Source organism: Pteropus medius, unplaced genomic scaffold (assembly GCF_902729225.1).
Source record: "Pteropus medius unplaced genomic scaffold, Ma_sr-lr_union100, whole genome shotgun sequence".
Taxonomy (NCBI): Eukaryota; Metazoa; Chordata; class Mammalia; order Chiroptera; family Pteropodidae; genus Pteropus; species Pteropus medius.
In genome coordinates, this window is record NW_024350922.1 from 841,213 (window position 1) to 866,308 (window position 25,096).

General features: G+C 59.8%; 1 protein-coding gene across 1 annotated transcript in view; it reads left to right on the forward strand.

Annotated features, from left to right (window-relative positions):
- The first annotated feature begins 1,746 nt into the window (after positions 1-1,746).
- Positions 1,747-25,096, forward strand: part of ARHGAP17 (Rho GTPase activating protein 17) — a 54,910-nt gene continuing 31,560 nt past the window's right edge. Inside the window, exons 1-2 of the mRNA XM_039840168.1 lie at positions 1,747-1,877; positions 24,741-24,780. Of these exons, the coding sequence (XP_039696102.1) occupies positions 1,825-1,877; positions 24,741-24,780 (93 nt within the window). The 5' untranslated portion in view covers positions 1,747-1,824. The remainder of the gene's footprint in view (positions 1,878-24,740; positions 24,781-25,096) is intronic.

Below are 25,096 nucleotides of genomic sequence, written 5' to 3' on the forward strand. Positions count from 1 at the left end.
ACCTGAAAAGTGATAGTCAAAGTTCTTCTATTCCTTGACCTCATAATGAATTTTCTTTTTCTAAAACTTGAACTCATTCTTTAAGTTTCAGGTTGCCATCGATGAGACTGTCATCCTGGTCGAGGCCACTGTCAGTCCCAGATTTCATGTTCAGTGTCAGGTGGTGCTTGTTGTGGGTGGTCCACTTCCGCCACTAGAAGAACTCGTTCCTTTTCTGTGACGCTGTCACTTTGCTTTGTGACATAGGCTTCCATTCACATTCGTCAGTCCTTTTTTTTTTTTCTTTTCTTCATCTATCTGGTCTTATTCTCTCCTTACAACATCTCTCTCATTTTCTGCAGAAGATAATTTTTTATTTATGTATTTTAGTCCATCCTCAAGTTCTTTGATCTCCTTTGTAGACTATTCTTGTTCGGTCTGTAGAACTTGAATCATTTTTTTGCATACCGTGAATTTTAGAGTCACCTGTTACTCCGACTCCCCAGCCCCCCAGCTGTCACAGTTTTCCAGTTCTACCATCCTTTCTTTATTGTCGTTTATTTTTTCTTGATGCCTACGACTTATTTCTGCCCGTTTCTGTTGATGAACATTTTGCAATACTGCTATATCAAGTTGATGGTCATCAACTTCCTTACTTCGGGTCTGTCTCAGTTCTTCGATGGTGTCCTGCAGTTTGTAGAATTCGCTGAGATCAGAGCTGTTTGCTCCTGGCTCTGTGGAAGTCTGAGCAAAATGCCCCCAACGGCTGACTTCGGCCTCAAGCCTTGGAACTTCATTGGACAATCTGTTTATTTCTTGTCGTGATGAAATCGGGTCAGCAAGGTCATGTCATCTCCGCTGTAAGCTGAAGCATGGCGGCTGACGTCATGACCCAGTAAAGGCGATGCGGGCGTCGACGGCGCGACGCCAGCTGCAGGATCTAGCAGCTGGCGTTTTAGCTCCAGCAACTGGCGTTTTAGCGCAATGTCTTCCGTTAAGAAGCTTGATTTCTACGTCGCTGACCAGCAGTTTGCGGCCTTATCCGAAGCTCCGAAGTTTGGTCCTTCCGTTCTAGATCGCTGCAAAGGGTTTCAAGTCTCTCGTTCTCTGACCTTAAGGTCGCCTGAGTGGCTTCGACCTCCCTTCCCTCGGAGGCAGGTGACTCTTGCCTGTTTTCGGGTCCCTTCATCAGCACATCTTAGAGCTGGGGCCCGTGAAGGAAGCCACGCTGCCGCCCGCGTGCCCCAGGGAATGGCTAAGCCCGCACCAAGGCCGCCCAACCAGGAGGACGTCGCTGCGGGTCACGGGGCTGAGCTGGCCCGCTCCGACGGGAGCGCGCAGGGCCATTGGACCGTGTCGCCCAGGGTCCCGGAAGTGCCGCGCGCGCGGGGCTGGGCCGCCGAGCGTGGGGACGCGTTGCCAGGCAACGCCCGCGTGGGGGCGGGGCGCCCGGGGACGCCGCTCCGCTGTCCCGGGAGCCTCGGTGCCCGTCCCTGCGCCCCGGGCGCCCCCTCGGAACGGCGTCCCCCGCGCGTGGCTCTGTGGCCGCACGGTTGGGGACTTCCACGCCACCCTCTTTTTTGTTAGAGACAGAGGTGACACGCAGGCACCCCAAGAACGGTCGCGGGCGCCCCCGGAGCGCGGTCGGCGCCTGCGCGCCCGGGGGGCCGGGGCGGGGCAGGGCGCGGTGTCGCCGGCGTGCGTCGCGGCCGGGCGGCGCCGCTGGAAGTGACGCGCAGGGGCGGGCCCGGGCCGCAGCCGCCGCCCGCGGAGGCGAGGGGGAGCCGCAGGCCGTCCGCGCCCGCGCCCCGCGCCCGTGCCCCGCGCCCCGCGCCCGCCGCCGCCATGAAGAAGCAGTTCAACCGCATGAAGCAGCTGGCCAACCAGACCGTGGGCAGGCGAGTGCGGGCGGGCGGGTCCCCGCGGGCGGCGCCGCGCCACCCCCGCTCCGCGCGAGGCCCGCCGCCGCCCCCGGCCCCCGGCCCCCGGCCCCGCCGCCCGGCGAGCCGCGCGCGCCTGCGGGACCCGGGGCGCGGCCGTGCCCGGAGCGCGGCGTCCCCGCGTCCCCGCGTCCCCGCCGCGCGCCGGGAGGACAGTAGGGGGACCGACGCCTCGCCCCACCGAGAACGGCGAGGCGTTTCCCGAGACCTCTCCCGTCGCGTGGGAGCGACGCGTCTCCCCGCCTGTCCTCCCTGCCTCAACGCCGCACAAGGGCTGGTGGCGGTGATTATTGTCAAACGTCATCTTTTTGGCATGAAGTCGACGTTGCTGGCATTTCTGCGTTTACGTTTTTCGTTTTTATTTCTCAGTGGCAGTCGACATTCAGTGTTGGGTCGGCTTCAGGTGTGCAGCTCAGCCATTAGGCGTTGATGAGCTTTACGAAGCGGTCCCCCCCCCCCCGTGACCCTAGCACGCACCCACGCCGTGCATCGTTATCATACTCAGTTCTAAAATGACAGAATAGACCTGCGGTGCTGATTGTGCTGGGACAGGCGTGGCTTCTGGTTTGGGGACCTTTTCTTGGTGGTTGTCATGCTCCGTATTATCTGTGAGCTTCCTGGACGTTCACTGTACCGTCCCAATTTAGGGTTTATTCTGTGCCGAGGTAGAAGAGCGTGACTTTTTTACAACTTTCTCTTCCTTTTGTGACAGTTAAGTGAAAGGGGGAATTCAGCTTGGCCAGAGCACGCGGTGGGGGGGAACTTCTTGGTTTTGCGTGTGTGAAAATACTTTTACTTCCTCTTGAGTTTTCTAAATTTGCTTTTCACTGTTTCGTTTCCCTCAACTTTTTGCTTAGTTTAGTTGTTTAATTCTTTGGTACCCCGCCCTGTTAGCTCAGTGGGCATTTTTCCTCTTTCCAGACTTCGCCCCTGTCCCCTAAAGCCTAGACGAGCAAACTTTCCTGTTTCTAGGAAAATGGTAGGACCCTGAGCGGAAGGTAAGCAGAGTGGTGACGAGGGCTGGTGTTTCAACCGAGAATCTGCTGACAGGTTATATGTAATTCCTGGTGACTTTTCAGCCCTCCATGGCTCCCAGTAACACGGGATCAATATTCAGTGTATGTCAAGACACATTTATCAGGTTGTCACTTTGGCCCGTTAGGACATTGTGTCAGGTGAGGACGTTCGCCCCTAGTGAAGTTCTGCGGTTTTCAAAGCTGCAAAGCCACGCCAGGCCTCTGCGGCCCTGGCTTCCTCTGTCGCAGCTTCTCTGTCCACACTTTTAAATTCCAGCCACACTTTCAGTTTCCAGAGGCCGGGCTTTCTCCCCAGTGAACCTCTGCCTGGAACTCGGGGCAGCCTGTCGCCGCAGGGGCTGCCTGGAGCCACCTCCTGTGCGTTCTCGCGGTCTCCCTGTGACGGTCCGTGCTGCTGAGAGGCCTCCGGCGACGCTCCCGCGTAGACTGGCGGTCCCACCTGGGTGCTTCCGCGTGGCACCTGACTCGCTGTAGTGTCATCGCCCCCGTCTCCTCCATTCGACCCAGCGCCTGGAGAGGCCGCGTCTTTCTCCTCTGAGCCCAGCATCTGCCGTGCTTCCTCTCACGTGGCGGATGCTCCCCAAAGCGTGTCAACCCAGTTGTCACCAGATCGCCCCGGTGGTGTGTGCCCAAGTATGGGAAAACGAAAACGGGTTGGAGTCGGTGGTGATTCATCCTAGGACTGTAATTCTGGGCCTGACCTTTGACTGTTTGAAAATCTTTATTGCGAGCTGCCAGTGGAAGCTGCGGCTATTACAGAGCTATTAAGGGTGTGGCGGTTATGCACCCAGAGTCAAAGCTATCGCTTTACTGCTGTTGGTTTCCTGGATAGATTTGTATTTTCTTCCACTTAAGCGTAAAGGGAAAATGAAGGCTGGAGAGAGCCCAGAATGCTGTGTGGAGGCAGACAGTGGGCGGGCAGCAGAGTCAGGATTCCGGTGTGTTTGGGTCAAGACCAAGGTCAGAAGGAGAAGGCCCCGCCCCCCCGGCGGCCGTGGTGGGTGCAGTCGTGGGTATGACTGACGGGCCCATTGGGGGTGTTGTCAGCCCGTGGCGGTGTCTGGCAGTGGGGCGTTCGTTTGCCTGAGTGAGGACCTGTGAGTAACCTGGCAGAGAGGCTCCGTGGGGTGGACACGTGGGAGAGTTAGTAATGGCCGGAAGGGGAGAGTTCTCATGATGCCGCTTGTGTACGGTGGGCGGGTGAGATGCTTTGTGTATCACGGGGGCAAGGCTTCCGGGGCGGTCTCATGCTCGGGGTGTCCCTAAGGAGAGGGTCGGGAGGGTGCCTTTGGTCTGCCTGCCCTCTGTGGATGCTTCCATTCAGCAGGCAGTTGGTGAGTGGAAACTGGGTGCCACCGAGTGAGGCATGAAAGGACCGGAAGTGAGTGTCACACGGCTCTGCCCCGTAGCCCTGCGGGAGAGATCGGCGAGCACAGAACGGTCGTGTACCCCGAGATGAGCGCTCCCGGAGGGACAGCTATGCACAGAGCAAAACTCGGCTCTTATGGGTGGAGGGAGGTGACGACAAACAGGAGGAAATCGGAGGAGAGGTTTTCTCCCCATCATGGCCGCTTTCAGATTTCCCGGTACGGAGTACGTCTCTCTCGGCTGGAAGCAAACCCAATACCATCCGCCTTAAGCGAAGATGAGAACTAGCTCACATGTGCCCGAAGTGTGTGCACACAGAATGGCCGCAGACCGGGCTGGCCCCGGGGACCCACCCTGTGTCCACGGGGAGACCCCTCGCCTCGCTTCGTCCTCAGTTCACGTCCTAGAGGGACCGAGAGAACTTCTCCCAGCCACTGTGGCCAGAGCCCCAGGACTGACTCGGGAAGTGTCTGATGGGGCCACACGCCTTGGCCTGGAGATGGGAGTGGCGTCCCCCCCCCCGCCCCCCAGCACGTGGATTAGGTGGCAGCTGGCTTCCCAGGGACAGCAGGGTGCTGCCACCTGCAGGCGGGGTAGGGGTGCTGGTCAGCCAGCAGGAGCCGTCCTGTCCTGTCTTTCTTAGTCCCGCTGAGGAAGGCGTTTCGTTTCTTGAAAACGCTTGGGGAAGAGAATCCAGCGGACACAGTGGTTTGGGGGGTCGATGCCTGAGTCGGGGTGGGGGAGGGCGTGCACAGGATGAGAAGCCTGACACGGTCTGTCAGGTCGTGAGGTAGGAGTGTTGTGAGGAGGGCATCTGAGGGACCACCGAGGAGGGCTGTCACCCAGGGGGCCTCTGGAAGCCAGCGTCCTCAGCCGTTGGTTCCCGCTGGGGTGCAGCGCTCCCTGGAGGCTGGAGAGGCCTTCCCGGGCGAGTCGCCCTTAGATGAGCTGGAGTCACAGACTCAGATGCCTAACGGGGCCAGGCTAGTGGAGTCAGCAGGGGCCGTGGGCCAGGTGGGGGCCCGTGGGAATTAAGCCTGGAGTCTGGACTGTGATGAAAATGAGGGGCGTCTGGTACAGATCACATGGCCACTGGGACACTGTGGGCTGAGCGACGTCGGTGGCGGGATTTGGCCAGCGAGTCGCCAGCTGCCATCGCTGTCCTGAGGCCCTGGCGGCTGCGACCCCTGCTGTCACTGCGTCTTCCTGTTCCTGGCTGACCCTGCTGTGATGGTGGTCCCTACTCTGCAAGCTCTTTGTCCTCACGGACGTCTGTCAGAGCCACAGTCACAGCCACCAGCATTTCTGCAGCGGTCAGTTCACTGAGCGCCGAGTGCCCGGCTTGGTCCCCGGTTCCTGGTGGCCTTTCTGTCTTGTAAAGGAGGAGGACCAGCTCGCTAGGTTCCCACGGCTCAGAGCTGGCTGAGGCCACATGTGGGCCGGGCTCCCGGCTGCCTGTCCCCCGAAGGACCAGTGCTTAGGAGCTGCCGGGCCAAGGGCTTCACGTAAACTGCTTCCCCGTGTTCCTGGCGGCTCTAGGAGGTGATGTTGCTATTCCCGCTTTAACGACGAGGAAGCCGATGACAGCTGTGGCTCCCCATCCTAAAGAGGCCGCAGGGCCGCACTGCACGGGGTCAGCTGCTCCGTGAGACCGTGTTTGAGTTACGAGTGGCGCCTCCGGACGACGCGGGGGGCGAAATGCTGGACGTTGGTTCAGTCCAGCGGCTCATACCGGGTTGGCGTTGCCCCGGCTGACACTGACGATGGCTGCAGGCAGTTTTGGTTGTCGTGACTTGGTTGTTGCTACTGTCCTACAGAGGTCAGAGGCCAGGACGCCACTGAACACCCTGAGTGCACAGGACGGCCCCCAGCAGAGAGCGCTGGCCCCAGGGGTCCGCGGTGCCGAGGCCGAGAGCCGTGGCCAGCCCCTCCAGGTCCCCTCCAGGTCCCGGGGCAGTAGGTCACCAAGACCAAAGGGCCACGCTGCCGGCCTGCGGGGTGCACACGTGTGCCTGTTCCCTGGCCCGTTCGCTACGTGCGTGTGTATTCTCTACGATCACTGGCCTGCATTTAAAAGTTTAGAGTTTTCACACGAAAACCCGGATTTCCAGCATCTCCTAACGTCTTGGCAGACTTGGCCGTCTGGCGCTGCCCAGCAGTGAGTGGCAGCTGGCCCGCCTGGCTGGGGCCCCACCAACCCATCACAGATCAGGGGACCTCCTCCTCCTCGGGGCGGGGGACTCGGTACCCCCTGAGCTAGCCTGGTCCACAGAGGGGCGGGAATTCTCGGCGGCCAGCCAAGTGCAAGTGCCTCTCCCGGGACAGCGACTCCTGCAGCCCGCGTCCCACACCGCACCCACCGCTGTTCTGTTCTGCTCACACGGACTTCTACCTTTTCTGGGGGGCTCCGTACAGCATTTCTCAGAAGCGGGGTTGCTGGCCAGCATTGACCCTGGTGTATCCCACCAGCCCCTGCAGAGTGCAACGGAAGCCGTTGGTGTCTCGGCAGCTCCTCCCGGATCCGACCCCCAGGGCCCGGTCACCCTTCTCCCTGTCATCAGTCCTAGAAAGTCGGGTTGCTGATAGCTGAGCGACTGCCCGTTCACTGGGAACAAACTCTGGGCGGAGGCGGCCACAGAGCGTGCCCTTTGAGGGTGCAGCCGCTGCCGCTGCACTCGAAATTGCTTTGGTGGCTGCAGTGCCCGTGGGCATGCGGCAGACGCCCCAAGATTTAAGGTGTCAGGCGCAGGTTCTGGGATCGGCGTGCACCCCACGGTCTTGTCCAAGTGAAGGCGTTGCAGACACCTTTCTGCTTCTGTTTCTCAAATGTAGGTAGATGGCACGGCACTCAACCAAGTATAAATCCACCCGAAACTCCTAACTGCTGTGTGTGCGTGTGTGTGCGCGTGCGCGCATGTCCGTGCGTGTTGCTTACACGTAGGTAGTAAAAGGGCATCTGGCCCACAGGCCTTTAGCCAAGACCATCGGGGCCACATGAGTTCCAGAGTTCAGAGATGTTCAGATTTTAGAGCAGTGGGCACGTGCTGTTACTGCGTGTCTCGCGAGGGTCTAGGGCAAGACTTAAGCAGACTTGTTAATGTTTCTCTAGTCAAATATGACTGTATTTTGCACTAAATGGAATTCACAAAGATTATAAATGGCCTCATGTTATTTCAGGTCAAGTTTTGTGGCCAAATAAGTTATAAAAAAAACTTTTTAAATTTTGAAAGGGTGGATAAGGGGTTATGGACCTGTCTTACTTTAGTAAGGTACCTATTGTGAATTTTTTCACTTTAAATAATGTTTCCCATACTCTAAAGCTGGAAGCCGCAATTAGTCCTGTGAGCGGGGGCCACCCACTGCCGTGACCGATCAGGTGTGAATGGGGGGCGTGGGAGGACCGCAGGCAGTGGCCAGGGCCATGCTAGCCCGTGAGCCCACGTCCCTTAAAAAGGGAGCCTGCTCTCAGCTCCGGCCACTTGTTGCCATGGCGAATGTGGGTACACTGTAGCCACACCTTCCCATTTTTAATGACACTCCAGGACGCTAATTTCCACACGAAGTTTCCTGGTATTTTTAAATGTTGTCAAGTAAAAAGAAAAAAAAAAATCCACCACTGTGTAAGCCAAAGAAAACAAATCTGCAAGCTCTGTGTGGCCTTGGGCTGCCCGCTTTGACCTCTGGTTTAGAGACTAATCCTTATGGTATGAAACGCTGGACAACAGTGTTTGGTAATGAACTTCTTGAGATGGGGTGGGGACGTTGGTTTTGTTATCGTTCATCATACTTTACGTATATGCTATATAATTTTTGAGTGAATTTTTTGTAATAAAAATAGAAAAGTTGAAGTTGATAGGCACTTTATTTTGGAATTGCCTTATTTTCTAGCCTATTTTCCTGGTTTTCTAAAACTAGCGGGAGGTTTTCTCTTTCAGCTATGAGCTCAAAACTTTAAGGTTATTTATCCCGGAAAAGGGAACAGAAGCCCCAAGTTAAAACAAGAGCCTGCTCTTTGACAGTTTAGTTCAGGCGGCTTAGCTCATGATGTGTCAGCCTTTTCAGGGCCGTAGCGACCTGAAGTGGCTCTGTGCGTTTGCCCTCGTGTGGATGGGCGTGTCCTTCATGTCCCCCGTCCTCAGACCTGTCCCCCGGGTGGTCTCAGCGCCCCCCCAAACCCCTCCTGGCTGGTGGCTCCCTTTTATGTCTCCAGCCCTGGCTTCCCGAGGTTGGTCTTTGTCTTAAATGTCACCACTTAAATGTCCTGCTGAAATACGTCCCCAAATTGGCCCGTGGCCCCCCGGCCAGACCCCGTCCTCCGCCGTTCTGTGGGGAGGGGCTGCTGGCACATGGCAGCCGCATGGCAGCCGCGGTCCGGCTGCTGTAAAAGTCACTGTGGGCCCACAGAGCCCATGCTCTTACTGGCTGGCCCTTCACAGACGTGCCGTCACCTGGATGCCACCACGCTTCCCCGGTCCCCCGTCTGGCCCCCTGCCCCCTGCATGTTCTTTCTCCCCAGACTCTCACTGAGACGTGGCAGTCCTGCCTCCTTCGAAGCTCTCGACTCAGTCTCTGCCATTGTTCCTGTTGCTTCAGTTCGAGCTCTCGGTTTTCTCCACTTGGACTCAGTTGTCTTCCCACCGGCTTCGCCGGCGTGAGCTGCTTTGTATCCCTTAGAGGGACACGGAGGCTTCCCCTTGCTTTCAGCGGGGCCGGTCACCATCTCAAGGCGTGCAGCGTTCCCCTCTAAATGATGTTTTTCCTCATTAATTCCCTGGGGTTGAGGATCGTGACGTTTGTGGGCAGTTAACGTGGGTGTAGTCACGGCACGGCCCAGTCGCCTTCCCACAGGACAGTGCTGTCCTGGAGGTCACGGCACAGGAAGGGTGTGGCTGGCCACCCGTGTAGCCGTGCACCTCGCGGTGGCTGTCACGCTCAGCAGCGCCTTAGGCGCATTCGGTTATTGCCTTTTCAAAAATTTGCTGCCTGTTTTATTTTCCTCCACGAGGCTGGAGTGAAGGGCGCCTTTATTGTGTTTCCTTCCGTGAGTTTTCTGTGAGCGTCATTTGTTTACGTAATTGAGTTAATGTCCAGTTGTCAGTTTCATCGTTTGATTACCAGTTCAGTTCAACAAGTATTTATTGAGGACCTGTCAAGGTAGGGGCCGGGGTTAAAGACATAACCATCTCTAGGGACCTGAGTGGGAGACAGACAGATAATTCGAATGTAGCCAGCGGTACGTCTTCTAGCAGACGTTCGGCGTCCCTGATGAAATACTCACGCCACATCTTGATTGATTCGTGCACGTGAAGGGAACTGGGTGGCACTCTTGTTCCGGGTGCACGACTTGAGGAATGCAGGGGTGGAGGACAGCGCACTCGGCCCGGGCGGGCTCGCTGCGGAGGTCTGTTGAGAGCCCGACCTGTGGTTTCCACGAACGCCTCGGGAGGGCGATGGTCAGCTCGCCTCGCCCTCCAGGGTGCAAGGCGCGTTTCCCGAGTCTCGACCTTCCACGTTGGTTACAGCTTAGTGATTACTTGCACCGGCGACTTCCCCTCGGTTAGTGGGTCCTGGCATGGGTCTCTGGTTTCCCGCAGTGCTTTTCGGTGCCGCCTTATCAGAGATCCCTTCTGGTCCAGTCAACTCGATCTCTCCTTCGACGTTTCATGAGCTTCTCTGCTAATTCCCAGTGTTCCCCCAGGAGGCTCAGCCAGATTTACGCCCCCCCAAGGAGCCTAAGTCATAGGTCGTACACAGCGTTGGGGGCGAAGCAGAGAGGAGCTGAGAGAGTCGTGGTCGGGTGTTACTTACTAAGCAGGCGACAGTGACGCCTCCCTCTCCGTGGTTCTATGACGCTTCTCCCTTCCTAAAACGTAAGTCCCGTGTCTCCCTTTCCTGCGGGGCTCCGTCTCCCTGCGGCGCGTCGGTCCGGGTGCGCGTGCCACACTGTTTTAAGGATTGCTGATCTGCCGCGTGTTTCACATCTGCTCAGCCAGTTTCCTTCAGCTTCTCTGTTTCAGTTATTCTCTTCTGTTTTTATATAAACATAAAATTTGGTATCGCTTGTTTTCCAGTTCCTAGAGAAATTCACCTGGGTATTTGGCGCATTCATTCAGACGGTCGTTGGCGCCTGCCGTGGGCCAGTTCTGAGGGCGCCACATGGAGCCCGGGCATGGCCGTCTGTGTGTGGCCTGAGCTAGGCCGTGCGGACACGGAGCGTTCCCGGGCGTCCTGAGCATCCTGCCATCATCCCGATGGGTTTCCTTGGTAACCATGGGTGATGTTGATGTCGGTGTACACGCTCGTTACTTTACAGCTTATTGAGCGACAGTCAGTAACTTTGCGCCTTCTTGGACTCTTCCGCGGGTGTGAGCCTGTCCGTGGCGTGCTTCTGTTTCTTCGTCCGTGTCATTTGTGTCTGGGATTTCTTTCTCGTCCCTTCCTTAGACTCCCCGGCGTCACGTGCAGCTGCCACTGTTGATGGCAACCTCGTGCTCGTACGAAGGGTGTGCGATCGCACCCCTGTCGGGCCCTCCGGAAGCACAGTAAGGGACACGCACCCCGCCAGGTGCCACATCCCTCCTGGCTTTCCTGAGGCGCGCACCTCGGCGTGTCTGCCGTGCGAGGCTTTATTCTGCGTCTTAGTCATAAGACCAGGTGTGCGCTCAAGGGCAGGGGGCCGACCGCAGGAGTCGCGCTCCTCCGTGGGGCGCGGAAGGAGCTGGAGGGGGCGGGGGGCAGTGGCGGGCCGAGTCCTCGAGCCTCCAGGAAGAGAACAGCCACCGCGGCTGTCCCCACGGGTTGGCACGTGGTGTCAAGGGCTCCCCGGACGCCCTCAGGGCCATGCACAAGATCCAGGGCTAAAGAGAACCCAGACGGCCGGCAGCTCGGCGAGAGCCGCGTGAGCGGGAGGAGCCTCGCCGTGGCCCCCGTGCCTGCCCCGTGCCCTGTCCCGCTCGTCTCTCACGCTCGCTCGCTCGCGGGCTGCGCGACGCCTCCCCCGAAAGCGGACATCGCTTCGCTCCGCGATGAGGCCTGGCGGTCACGTGTCACGCGTGTTCCCTGGATCGTTTCTCTGGCGGTGCGTGACTCGGTTGTGTTTTTAAAACTCAGGTGTGGACTTAAAAACCTGGAACTGCCTCTGGGCGGCTGGGCGGGGCGAGCAGGTCAGTCTGCGGAGCCGGAGCCGGCTGCCGTCGGCCAGCATCCCCGCCGTGTCCCCACACCCAGAACAGGGCTGCTGGCACGGCTGCGGACAGCCTGGCGGGCCAGAGGGGCGGGCACGTGCCGAGGCCTGCGAGGGCCGGGAGAGAGCGAGCTGACAGCGGCTCAGCGCTGGGCAAGTGTCGGCTCAGGCTGCACCTCGCCACCGCGTGCCAAAGTCAGTCCCAAACGGATCGAGTTTCATGTAAGAAATAAAACGGTAAAAGGAATAGAAGGGTGGGAGGAACGTCACGCTCTGTCAAAAAGCACGGAGAGCGATGGGAGCCAGCGACGGACCGCGGGAGCCACGTGACCACTGCACCTCGGGCGGTCGTGTCGTGACGGGAAGAAGCTGAGAGCAGCCCCAGCGGTGCTTCCCGTAGGAAGCGCTCATCAGTGAGTTTAATGAGCACATAGAACGTTCACAGACGAGACGGATGATTAGCAAACGTAGGAGACTTTCCAAAATTGCAACTCGCAGTAGAAGCACAAAGCCTCGAGACTGCTTTTCAATTCCCAAATCGGCAGAGTTCAGAATAAGGGTTCCCTGCTGTCTTGGGGAGGCGGGCCGGCTGCGTCAGGCGGGGGGCGGTGGAGGGTGCGTGCCGGCTGGTGCCGGCGCGTGCCGGCTCTGTTTGCAGAAGGGCCGGGTGTTTTGAGGACCACTCCCAGCATCCCAGCCCTGTCTGTCTCTGGCTGCCCGACCCCTTATCCGTGCAGACGCTTTCCAAACAGCCCCTCCCCGCCCTGCCTGCAGGCTCCGAGTCTGTCCAGCTGGCCCTTCGCTTCCCCGAGCTCTGCAGAGCGGCCTCCCGACTGCGGAGCGGTCCTGCACTGCTGTGCCTGGACACCGAGACCGGCCCGGTGCAGGCCAGGGCCCCAGCGGGCGTCCCTGTGGCCTTGGCCGGTGTCTCCTGTGTCCCCCCATCTTTGCCAGAGTCCACTTTCCCCAGGCGTCCCCCACCCTCCCCAGACACACCCACTGTCCTCGCGTGACCTGCCACCGGCCAGGGGTTCCTGGTCCCTGCGCTCGAGCGTGCCAAGGTTCACAGTCACCGCGGCTCCCGTCGCTCGGTGCCACGGCTGGGCTGCCGGGCAATTCCCGCCCAGCGGCCGGCCGGCTTCCTCCTGTCCGCGGCTCGGCTGCTCCCTCTCCCCAGCGCCCTGCAGCTCGGCGGCTTGGTCCAGCGGCTGCTCTGCTCATGCTTTCCTGTCCCCACGGCCACCGCTGCATTTTCACCGGTCACCTGTCCTCACCTCACGACTGCACACGCCTGGCTCCCCCCGTCCCTGGGGACTCCTCTCTGTCCCCAGAAGAGCTGTGGCTTTGTCCAGGGTGGTCCTAAGGCTTCAGGCCCCCTCTCTGCAGGATCTGTGTTCTGGGTGAACCCCCAGCCGTGTTCGCTGCTTGTCACGCACACTCTGACCCCCCGTCTGCGTGCCCCTACCGTGAGGCCAGAGCTCCCTGGGACAGCCACCTCACGGCCGCAGACCCCTCGCCCTCAGCTTGGCCCGCGCCCTTGGGTCTCCCGTCCGTCCCTCTAGGGGAAGAGCCTTATGGTCCTGCCACTCGGGTCAGAGTTGGTGACCCTCCTCGGCTCTACCTCACTCCCCATCCGCACCACATTGCTAGGGCCTGCTCACGTGCCTGTGCCCGTGCCCTGCCCTCTGACCCCTCCCCTCCCCCGCCTCCCCCCACGTGGGTCCCCCACTCTCGACATCGTCCTGGCCCCCCCGCCACTGTCATTCCTGGAGGCTCGCAGTGTGCCGGGCACGCTCGTGCGTGCTCCTGGTCCGGCTCATCTGCCCATGTACCCAGCAGACTCCACCCAAATGTCCCTGTTCGCAGTGACAAACAGGCACAGAGAGGTTCAGCGACTGGCCGGAGGTCACAGAGCTCGCACGTCCCTCTCCAGAGTCTGTGCTCTTACCTGCTTGTGTCATAACAGCAACAAAAGCCCTGTTTTGAGCTTCCTAGGAATGACATACATGTTATTTCTTAACCATAAAACCTGTTTTCACAGGTGAGGACACAGGCACAGAGACGTTAAGTGGCCCGCTCAGAGCCACACAGCCTTAGGTGGGGGCCAGGCTTGGAGCCCCAGCAGGCTGCTGGCCTCTCCCTCAGCCCTCGCCCCCCTGCAGGGCTGAGCCCCTCGCTGGGCGTGGCAGGCGGGGGCGGCGCTTTCTGAGCTCAGGCTTCTATGGGCATTTTTCAGTTCTGCCTTCAGGGAAGTAGGTGGCAGAGGAGAGACACGTGTGAGCTGCTGTGGCTAACGGGAGCACGTGGGACAGGAAAAGGCCAGCCCCCCGCCATCCGGGCGTGCCGGGTACCGGAGTCTCCCGGAATGCCGCAGGAGCTCCCAGGCCTGGTCCGATGCCCCCCTCCCAGCCCCCGCACCACTGTGTTGATTTCGTAATTTGGCATTTTCGATAAGTTCTTAGGAACACAGCTGTCACACGTTGTGGCACAGCAGACGGCACGGCTGCCGCCACCGTGGGGACACTGGGCCGGGCACGTGCTTGCGTCGTCTCCTCCGTTAAAGCCCACCGAAATGGTAGGAAGGGGACGTTTTTTAAATTCCTGGATATTAAAAAACACGATGCCGAAAGCCATTCGGAGACAGTCTTGCTAAGCAGGAGCCCCACGGACGACTGTTCATGTATCGTGCGAGGCAGGGCAGTAGCGTGGGAGGAAAATCTGCAGAAACCTGTTCTACATCCATTTAACAAAATTAAAAAGCAGGGTGCTGAGAAAAAGATACAGAGTTCTCGGACGTTAGAAAGTCAGCGAGGACCGAGAGAGGACCGTCTGCAGGAAGGAAGCCAAGTCCGCGTTCACGTCCTTCCACTTTCCGGGGTGGAGGACGCCCCCAGATTTACATCATCAGGAATAGCAGGAAGAAACAGAAGGCCGTTATGGGACGAGAGGACCTCCCTCCCGCCCGTCGTCCCGTCCCCAACCGAACGTGTCACGTGGCTCGTCACACGGAAGACGCCCACCTTTTTGCCTTCCTGGCAGCTTGAAGATTTTCGTTGACCGAATGGTTCTTAACCGGGGTGGGGGCAGCTCCTCTTTGCCCCGATTTGTCAGGATCTCCAGACATTTTGGGTCACCACCAGCGTGACCAAAGAGTCAGTTTGTGGTGCCAACGTCGAGAAAGTTAACTCTAAATTGCATAGCAGCCTCGCCACCCAAACTTTGCCTTCACCTCCCGAGACGTCAGAGGCGCAGACGTTCAAGTCTGAAAGCTGACAGTTGGCCGGGTCGCGGACGTGACTTCACTGGGAAGTAGATAGAGTCTCCAGGGCTTCACTGTGCCTGCTCCGCCTGCACGGTGAAACTTCAGGCGTGACATCGGGAACGACAGTCAGCCTGGAGCAGAGCTGCCCACGGTGAGGACGACCGGCCCGTCCCTCTGCCACGTCCGTCACCGTCACCGCCCGTGTGTCTGCTGCCCTCCCGGGCGGGGTGTCGGGTGCAGCCACACAGCCCTGCTCTGACCAGCGATGCAGACGGCCATGACTAATCAGACTTGGCATGGGAAATACGGCGACTCGCCACCCTCCCCTAAAGCCGTCCCCACCCCAGCCTGGCTCAGCGTGGGTGTCACACGCCAGGGTTCCCCACCCCGCCCCCTCCCACCGCGATCGCTGCGAGAGCTTCAGGAGGTGAAATCCCTTTCAGCTTTGTCCTCCAAAAATGTCTTTATTTTGCCTTCCTCTTTGAGGAATAGTTTCATTCGATGCAGAATTTTGTCCCTCAGCTGGCTGCAGTGTGCCCGAGAGCAAGTCAGCCGCCTCTCCTCCGGCGGCGCCCTGGGCGTGACTCGGCCCTCACCCCGTCTGCTCTCGAGCGTTCCCCCGGCTTTCAGCAGCTCTGTGACTTCGTGTGAGCCTGTCCCGCTGGCAGGTGTCTGAGCCTGGATCCGTTGGGTGGGTGTCGTGCGTTACTGTCAGAAGCTCCTCGGCCACTGTGTCTTGGACATTTCTTCTGCTCACGTTCCCGCTCCCCTCTGGTCCCTGACGGCAAGCGACAGACCGATGGTGTCCCATGGGTCTGGGGCACTTCGCTCCCATTCTCCCCTCTCTGCATATTGGTTCGGATGATTCGTTTCAGTTTCCAGAACTGCCAACGTCTCTCCTCTGCTTGTGTGTCCTGTCCACTGGGCTCTTCAGCGTGTTAGTCATCGTCCCCGTGGGACACGCCCAGCGTCCTGGCTACACCCCGAGCTGCGCTCTCTGTCTCTGAGCCATCCCGAGGTGGCTTCGACTGAACGCCAACGGTGCGGGGAAGCTGGTGATGCGCCTCTTCCCCGCCCAGCCCCTCATGGGACGGCCGGTCAGCCTTGTCTGTCCCCACATGTGTCCGAGCTTCGCTGTGACTCTCGAGTCCTTGGGCTCGCCACAGACTTCGAGGGCGGGATGGAAACCCTCAGACCGGTGGGACTTGTGTGGTGGCATTGGGAAGGCCTTGCTCGGCTCCCCTGTCCCCGTGACGGGGGACCACCCCTCCTGCTCCGTGTCGGGCGTCCCGCGTGCCCTCTGCCCCTGCTTTGCCCTCCTGCAGGCCCCGTGCGCCCGGCGTAGGCGGGGCCGGCTCAGTCCTCCCCAGGCACAGCCCGGCGCCCGACCGCGCGCTCGCTCTGCCCTCCGTCCGCTCTGCCCTGACGTCCCCTCCGCCATCCAGCGTCCATGCTTCTAGCCGCAGCTCACCGGTTAGCGCTCACGCTGTCACCAGTTTCAGACAGCCTCTCTGGCGTCCCGGGTCGGCGTCAGATGTTCCCCTGTCCGCTCTGCCACCTCCTGCGGGCCGCCGAGCTCCTCCAAGCCTGGGCTGTCCTCCGCGACGTGGAGGTGGTTGGGAATGTGAGGGGGATGCTTTCCTGCAGAGCACCCGGAACAGTGCCGGGCACACGGCTCGCAATGCCAGATGCTGGCCCTCAGCTTCCAGAGGGCCCCCACGCCCTGGCCTGTGTCCCCGTCACCCTGGCCTGTGTCCCCGTCTCCCTGGCCCGTGTCCCTGTGGCCCTGGCCCGTGTCCCCGTCACCCTGGCCTGTGGCGGCTGGCTTCCATGGCCGTCCTGCAGCTCCGCGAGCTGGGCTGTGTGGCTTACTCGTGCTGGCTCAAGCGAGGGCGCCTGGCCAGTGTTTGTCCAGTGATGAACTGAATGACAAGGCTGGTGGCTGACTGCACGCGGCAGCCGCCTGTGGTTGAACTCGGCGCTGGCTGCGTGGCCGCGCTCACTCATTCTGAAAATCCTTTTGAGCGAAAGCCTCGTTAAAGAGTCGGTGTCCATTTTGAGTCATCCGCGGTGCCCTTTCATCCATCCAGCTGTGGTGTCGGGACCCTGGCTCATTCCTTTGACCTTTAGAAAAGGGCAGGGAAGGTTGTGGGGGTTCCACCGGGAGCCCCTCCATCGTCCCGCAGAAGCAGCCTCGCCCCGGTTGTCCAGGTGAGCGTTTTTCCCTTCCTTCTGTGCTCCACACCAGCCGTGGGGCCTGCTGGGCTGCATCTGCCAAGGGCGTTTTCTGCAGAAATCAGGAGCATCCACGCTTAGCCGGCTTCTCGGCGCCGGGTGCTTTTTAAAGCTGTGTAGTACTTATCGTCGTGTAGAGAGAGACGATCCTGCGTTTGCGAAGCACAGTTTTGAAGGTTTCAGAATATCCTCTCTTTTGCTGTTTTGTTACTGTCTTTGAAAAGTCGCGTGAGGTTGTCGATGCAAATGTAAGTCAGGTGAGGTGCACAAAGGTCAAGGGGGTTATTTTGAGACCAAAGTATTACTTAAAAGACTTAAATTCGCTGTCATGGGTCATGACCTATGAATTCCAGTTTTTACGATTTATCCATCTTTTGACCAGAGAGAGCTCTTTATAACTTTTTCCAACTTTTCAAAGTGTTTTTTAAGTTGACGGTTCATAGCCAATGATTGTGCCGCGCTGTTTCTGTTAAACAGCACATGTCATCGACAGGAGCGACTGGGTTGTGCGTCTGTGTTCTCGGCTGTCCCCTGGGTAGCAGCAGGGGCCTCCCAACCGTGTCCTGCACTCGGCGACTGGAATTGTCCCCTAGAGCTCAGATCTGAGTTTTAGGTCTGCTAACCATCGGTGGCCCTCCATGTCCTCCAGCTCATTGGTGGGCAAACCTTCCTTTTCAGCCAGGTGTCCTCACCCCAGGTCTGTGGCCTGTGCTGGCCATTAGCCCGCTGGCCGCTGGCCGGGGCTCTTGGGGTTGCACCCTGGGACAGCCCGGGGCTTAACACAAGCCGGGCCCCGCGCCAGGGGTCCCCACTCAGTCGTTTTTTGGGGGAGACGAGCGCTCCAGGTAGTATTGTTTGATCACAACTTTGTTGAGATACACTTTGTACATCATGAAACTCACCCATTTTAAGGGTTCCAGGTCTTGCGTTTGCCGAGTTGTGTGGCCATCACAACAGTTGTTTCAGAAGTTTCGTCACCCCGGTAAGACCGTCGCCCGCTCACCCTCAGCCGCCCCCAGTCTTCTGTCTGTCTTGGCGGCTCTGCTGCTTCTGGCCATTCCTTATGATGAGTTGGAGTCACCTGTATCGATCTTAAAGCGCCCTGGGCCGTCACTTGTCACGGTGGCTGAAGACCGCTGCCCTTGCCAGCATTGTTCTTTCTTTGTCTGTTCCCTGGGTTCAGCGGGCTGTGCCCAGGGCTGTGTTTACATAAGCTGTGGACGCAACGGGCCCTCGGAAGCCGGGCCGAGAACTTGGTGCTCGTGCGCCCCGCCGTCTCCGGGGTGTGCTGTCAGACGTGCCGCCTTGGGAAGAAACACGCAGGCTCGGGCCAGCCCCGCCGGTGGCCAGCACACGGTCAGAGCCAGGACGGTGGACCGGCCCCTCCACGTCCTCTGTCCTCATTGTGGCACTTCGTAAAATGTTTCTCACGTTTTTTTCCTGCTTAAGTAAATTTTGAAATCTGAAGCTCGGCTGCATCCAGGTCCGAGCGGCTGCATCGTGGGACTAGAGTAGGCCGGGGAGTGAGGGGCCTGGAGTCCCCTAGAGTCCACAGAGGGGAGTCGCCCAGTGTGCGGTGGCCTTGAAGTTGTGACTCTGCCACAAGCCGGAGTCGCTGGGGCTTGTAGGCTTAGCACGTGGTCACGGCAGGGCTAGCAAATAGATTCCGTTCCGCGTGCCAGCGGGGCACGAAGCCAGCTGACCACACAAAAAGCTGCGGGGACGCTCACATGTGTAGGAAAGCGATAAAAGTCAGTTCCAGTTATTTTGAAACGTAACAATTCATCTTCGTCATGGATTGATCGATAAGGTTTCTGCTATTGTTGAAAGTCAAACGTGACTGTTACTCATCTTAGAGATGCCGTCGACGTGTGGGCAGAACGCCATCATTTGGGGAAATGACTCAGAGGACAGCGCTACTGGATGTGTTTCACCCCGGTTATTACCAGGACACTGTCTGCTGGGCCATTGTCCCTCTGCAAACACCCTTTCTCCTCGGCGTCGTGCACGGGCTGTTTTTTCTGTCCCCTCACCATCCCTTTAGGGTTCTGTAAACTCTCATAGGACTTTCTAAACTGCTTGGTGGCCCGGGTAACATTGTTTCACTTACAAAGTGTCAGAGGGGCCTTTATTTTAAAAATCCAATTGTGTAGATTTCAGCTTCCTTCCCAGAAACCGATATCTCTAATGAGATAAAACCGGAAAAAGCACACTCAGCACCCGCTGGCTCGCTGGGGAGGCGGCTGTGTCGTCCAGAGAGGGTGCTGGGGAGGCGGCCGTGTCGTCCAGAGGGCCGGCGGGCCTCGTGAGCCCTGTAGCGGGAGCCGGCAGCGTCAGGTGCACGGTGGTCCCCAGCAGGGCGAAGCGCAGCGCTGAGCTGCGGGCCTGGCCTCCGCGATGTCACCGTGCCGTCCCCGCCCTCGGGGGCCACGCGCTGCTGCCGCCCTGGGCCCGCGCTGGCAGGTCACAGCAGGTCGGCCACAGCTAGTCTTGCTCATCCAAGATGCATTCAGGTCCGTGCAGGTGACCAGAGCTTAAAGTCCGCTTATTAAGCGTTCTTTCCATGCGCCGTTTCTGTTGTTCATTTTAATTGGTCTGTCCAAGGGACTGTCAGTAAAACACCAGCGGGACTAAGATCTGGGTGGGCTTGTCACCCGACACACAGCTGTGATCTTCAGGGTCACGGGCCACTGGTGTTTGTTCGGTGTTCGTGTTGGCTCTTGGGCCCACGTGTGCCATCCAGGTGGCAGGAAGGCGGGCGAGCTGCTGCCGGGACCCCGTCAGGCCAGCCACCACCCCGAGACACGGGTTGGGCGTGTGCAGGAGCCCTCTTTGGGGTGAGCGGAATCGGGCGGTGATTGGAGGGGCCGAGGCTTCTCCTGCACATGGCTGGGGTCGGCACACTGGCCTGGCCCGGATCCGGCTGCCGTGGCTTAGAGTGGCTTTTGCACTTTTGAGTGATTGGAAAAAAGTCAGAAGAAGAAGATTTCATGACGTGAGGAATGTGTGAATTCAGATTTCAGTGTCTGCAAATGAAGTTCATTGGCACACAGCTAGGTCCCCTCGTTTACTTGTCATCTGGCTGCTTTGCGCCACGATGGCAGAGCTGAGTAGCCGGGACAGCAGCTGCATGGCCTGTGAGCCTGAAATGCTGATCGTTTGGTCTTTCCAGAAAAGTGTGCTGACGCCTCACGTTGACAGTCGCATTTATTTAGGTCTCGTCCTGAAGTCCGTTTATAACTAGGGATCAGGAAGAAAACAGGCGTCGTACTGTTTCGGCGTGCTGGGGGCCGTGGGTGGCTGGAGGAGAGACGCCGTTTCTGATTGTCTCTGTCACCAGCGTCACCCGCGCTGGACTGCGCCCCCCCATCCGGACTGTTCATCAGAGCCAGCCACCCCGGTCCCTTTGGCAGCTGCTGCCTGAACCCAAGGCCGACTGTCCAGGGAGAGAGGACGACTTCCAGGCTGCAGCACGCCGTGGAGCTCCCCGCCGTGGGGACCCCTGCCAGGTGACCCCCGCCGTGGGGTCCCTGTGCGGCCCGGGCCCCGCTGCCTTCTCCTGGCTTCAGCACTTTCTGACAGGCTGCTTGAGATGGGAGCGTCTGCTCCCCGGGCCTGGGGAGGTGCGCCTGCCAATCACGCCTGCCAACCTCGCCTGCCAATCACGCCTGCCGACCTCGCCCGCCGACCTCGACCTCGCCTGCTGATCACGCCTGCTGGCCGCGGGGACCAGGGCCCTCCAAGGGGATCCCGTGGGGATCATGAGGGAAAATCCGTGCTTTACCGAAAAGTGATAAATACGTTAAAAACCCCGCTGGCATCAGCCGTGATCGGACGGCCAGTGAGATCGCCCGGCGACTCACATAGGAAAAAACAAAGGCCGGACTGAGAGGCGAGCGGGGCGCTTCCTGCGCTGCATTGTTCTCCGTCCCCGGGCAGGAAGCGTCCCGGTGGCTGTTTTCCAGCGGAGCGCGCCGGGCACAGAGGCTGCGACGAAGCGGAAACCCACACGCAGAAGCCGCAGGCCTGGGCGTGAGACGCCGATTCAAAGCGGGCTCAGCGCGCGCTGGTCGTAGCGCTCGGTCGCTTTGCTCGCTGTTCCACGTGGTCTTTAGGTGCCTGACGAGCTCAGGGTGTTGCCCCCCCGCCCCCCGTTTATTAACGGATTAGAAGGAACTGTTCAAGGTGGCACGTCCCAGTGCGACCCGGTGTCTTGGGCCGATGGATGGGCCTGACACCGGGCCAGCGGTCTGAGTCATCGCCATCTCCGGTAAGGACAAGGGCTCGCACACCGTTGAGCATAGACCGGGCCGAGCCGTGTCACTTGGACCGCGTGTTGAGGCAGGCGGGGCTGGCGGTCCAGCCGGGGTCTCTGTGGCTCCTGACCTGTGTGTACGTTACCTTTCAGAGTCCCAGTTTGTTGCTTAAAAGCACCTTTTCCTGGGCATCCGTCACGCACGGACTGGAGGAATCGTGATGATGAACGGCCGCGCTCCCTGTCCGCGCACGGGGTGCTGCTGGCCACTTTCCTCCCCCGCAGGCAGATGGCGCCCTGCGCACGTTCTTCTCTGCCCCCGGAGACCCTCCGGTGCTGGGTCCGCGGCTTAGACCCGCCCGCCCCCCGCTGTGGGCCCTCTGGGCGGCTCTTCTGTTTTCCTCCTGTGCTTTCCCTGTCTGTCCCTGCCGCCACTTCCACTGTGCGTCCCTGACCCTGTTCCAAGCACTCGCCAGTCACTTCCTCGTCCACGCCCGGGGAGGCCGTCCCTCCCCCGCCCCCACCTCGGCCAGCCCCGCGGCGTTTCACAGCCTTCTCCCCATTCGGTTGGGGCGGCTGTGACATCACCAGGCGGAGGGACCGTTTCGGCTCCGTCGTCACCTCATGGGACCACCGTGTGTGCGTGTGTGTGCACGCGCGTGTGTGCTCCGTGCGGCGGCCACCTTGCTGTGGGGGCGTGGGGTGGGGTGCCCCAGGGAAGACGCACAGTGGCTGATGGGCACGTGAGACCACACGGGGTGTCGCCTTGCAGCCGTTGGGGCGGCCGTCACCATAGGACGAGGTGCGTGTTGGTGCGGGCGTGGAGAGCCTGGAGCCCTTTGACGCCCATGCTGGGGTCGTGAGTCGGTGCAGCCACTATGGAAAACGGTATGGAGGTTCCTCCAACAACAGGGCCATCTCGGCCCTGGGTGTTTATCCAAAGGCAGCGAAATCAGTATCTCAAAGAGATTCCCGCACCCCACGTCACAGCCAGACGGGGGAACGGCCTGAGCGTCTGCCAGCATGTGCGTGGACAGAGAGAGACGCCCTAGCGCACGCCCTGGGCTGCCACGCAGCCACGAGGTCTGCCGCTCGCAGCACGGTGAACCCGGGGGTCGTCGCACCCGCCGAAGTGAGCCAGAGACAAAAGCCGATTTCACTTCCGTGTAGAATCTTCTTTTTTAAAAGAAGAGTTGAACTCATAGAATAGTTGCCAGGGCTGGGGCGTGGGTGGGACGGGGCGATGCCAGCCAGAGGGTGCCAGCTTCAGGATAAGACGCGTGAGCTCGGGGGCCTGACGGACAGCACGGTGACTGTAGCCAGTGACGCCGCGTCGAACACCAGAAGCCACTCAGAGACCAGGTCGTCAGTGTTCTTAGAGCAGCTGCCGCGGAGTCGGTGACGGGGTGGTGAGGGAGAGCGCACTCGCCTGAGCGTGGTGTCGCGTCGCGGTGTAAATCAGAGCATCCCGTTTACACTTCAGGTACATCCAGCGTTATTGGTCAGTTATACTCAGCACGGCCGGATCAGCCCCTCTGTCAGTATCGGTAACTTTCTAATTTCAGCAAACCCTAAGAGCTGGTAAAGGAGATGCATCGGCTCTCTTTGGAAAGTGGGTTTTGTCAGTGCGGCAGACAACGCGTCCATGAGGCAGGAAGCGTGGGGCGGGCTTCTTTCTAAGTGGCGTGCTCACATTTTCACGCCTGTTCCATGCAGTTTTCGGCCTCTGAATTCAAAGCAGGGGTCTAGTTGTTGCTTTGCTGGAAGGACGATGAGGACACGGATTCGCCCCGAACCCTGGTGCCTGCTCCGAGGTCCTGCGGCCCGGTGCCTTCTCTATGTTGGCCGACATTTGGGCCCAGTCCCATGGAGCTGGGGCCGCGTTCACCGGGCGGGCCTCACACCGTGAAAACACCGGGCGTGGCGCGTAGGAATGCGCCGGCTCCCCGTTTTCTGGAATTTGAAAGTGTGTGCACGTGCACTTTAAAGTCACACACCGCGAAGGGCTTGTCTGGTCGCAGTCACGTGGCTTCTCCCCGCACGTGCCCACCCTCCCGGTGGGCGGTCCCCAAGCAGGGCTGGCGCCTTTCAGAGTTTAGCTGCCTCCCGTGCATTTCCTTACACCACATGTGCAAACATGTGGCTGCCCAGGCTCGGTGCCTCTCACGGGGCTGCGGCTGTGCCGGCCGTCACATCCCGCGTCCCATCCCGCAGCACAGTCGGCTAGGACGCCAGGATGAGTTGCTGCGCGATGGGCACGCTGTGTCGGACAGTCGTTTGCGGATGGGCACGGTTGCAGGACCGTGCTGTGACCGCCGTCCTGAGGGGCGGTTACGTGCTCGCGGCCGGCCCACTCTGGCTTGTCACTCACGCTCACTCTTCCTCTGCGGTCATTTTAAAACGGCTTCGCTTCGTAAGGACAGACCTGCTCTGAGTCTCCCCTTGCGAGCCTGCGAATGCGGCCGGCCCGGGAGCAGCTCGGCCGAACCGCTCGGGCCCGCGTCTGCGTGGGTTTTTCCAGTAAATGCTGCAGACGTGTTTTCTCCTTACGATTTTTTTAGTCACATTTTCTCTATCTGACTTTGCCGTTAGAATACGGTACGTGAGACACATCGCGTACGGAATACGTGTGCATGGACTGTGTCACTGCCAAGTCCCGGGCAGCAGCAGGCTCGTGGCAGTTTGGGGGGCAGAGGTCAGGTGCGGCCCCTGAGCCCGCGGAGTTCAGGGTTCACCTGTCTCTGTAGGCGTTGGCACTTTCCCGCTGTGACCCGCCCCTGGGGGAGCCGTCAGGTGTGCGGCGCCCTGTTCAGGCCTTTGAGTCCCGGCCAGAGCAGACAGGTGAGAGCCACACAGGCCGCCGCGCGTTTCGCTCCAGGAGGGCGAGGCTGCCAGGGGTCCGGGGACCCTGCTGCCGGCCACGGTCTCTGCAAGGCGGGTGGCGCCTGGGGCAGTCCTGAAGCACAGGCGGTGCTGAGCTGCGAAGTGACTTGTTGGGGTAAAGGAGAGAAGTCTGAGGGAGGGCGTGCTGCCGCGTGTCACCGCGTGTCACCGCGTGTCACCGCACAGGGCATCTGCCTTTGTGACAGACCAGCTGCCGTAAGGCGGTGAGGCCTGTGGTCATTCGAGGAGCTGACGTGTAAGCGTCTGCGGAGGGTCCTTCCTCGGCGGTGGCCGTGGAGCCCCGGGCTCGAGCACAGTGCCGGCCACTCCTGAGCTGCCGCGTCGGTCTCCCCAGGCCGGTCTCCCCGAGTTTGGGAGCCGCTGGTTGGGGCGTTTCTGCTCGTTCTGAGTTGCTGTTCTCTGCAAACTTCTGTTCGTTTTCTTTAGTTTTACCGTGCCCCTGATGTAAAACCTGCGGCCCCCCGGCATCCTTCATCTCCGCCTCGTTGTCTTAATCTCCGGGGTGACACCTGTTAGCCACCATGTGTTGCCTCTCGTTTCTGGGTTTCTAACTGTGAACTTTACCTTTTCCCCACAGAGCGGAGAAAACCGAAGTCCTCAGTGAAGACCTGCTACAGGTAACAACATCCGGCCCTTTGCAAACGCCCTGCTGGAGGCCCGCAGGGAGAAGTCCGCAGGGAGAAGGCCGCGGGCAAGGGCCGCGGTCCGCTGTGTTGCTCGTTCACTCACCCGGGCCCCCGGGGAACGCGTTAGCGTGCTGGGGGAGGGCAGAGTCGCGTGCGGTGAGGGGCACGTGAGGCTCGGTGTCACGTGACGGAGGTCAGATGGCGCAGTCCCGCCGTCTGGGGCCCGGTCGCTGGCACTGCGGCCTGGGAAGGGGCCCTGGGCAGGCCGAGGGCTCTGCCTTGGTGCTGTGTTGGTGCCCACGGTGGG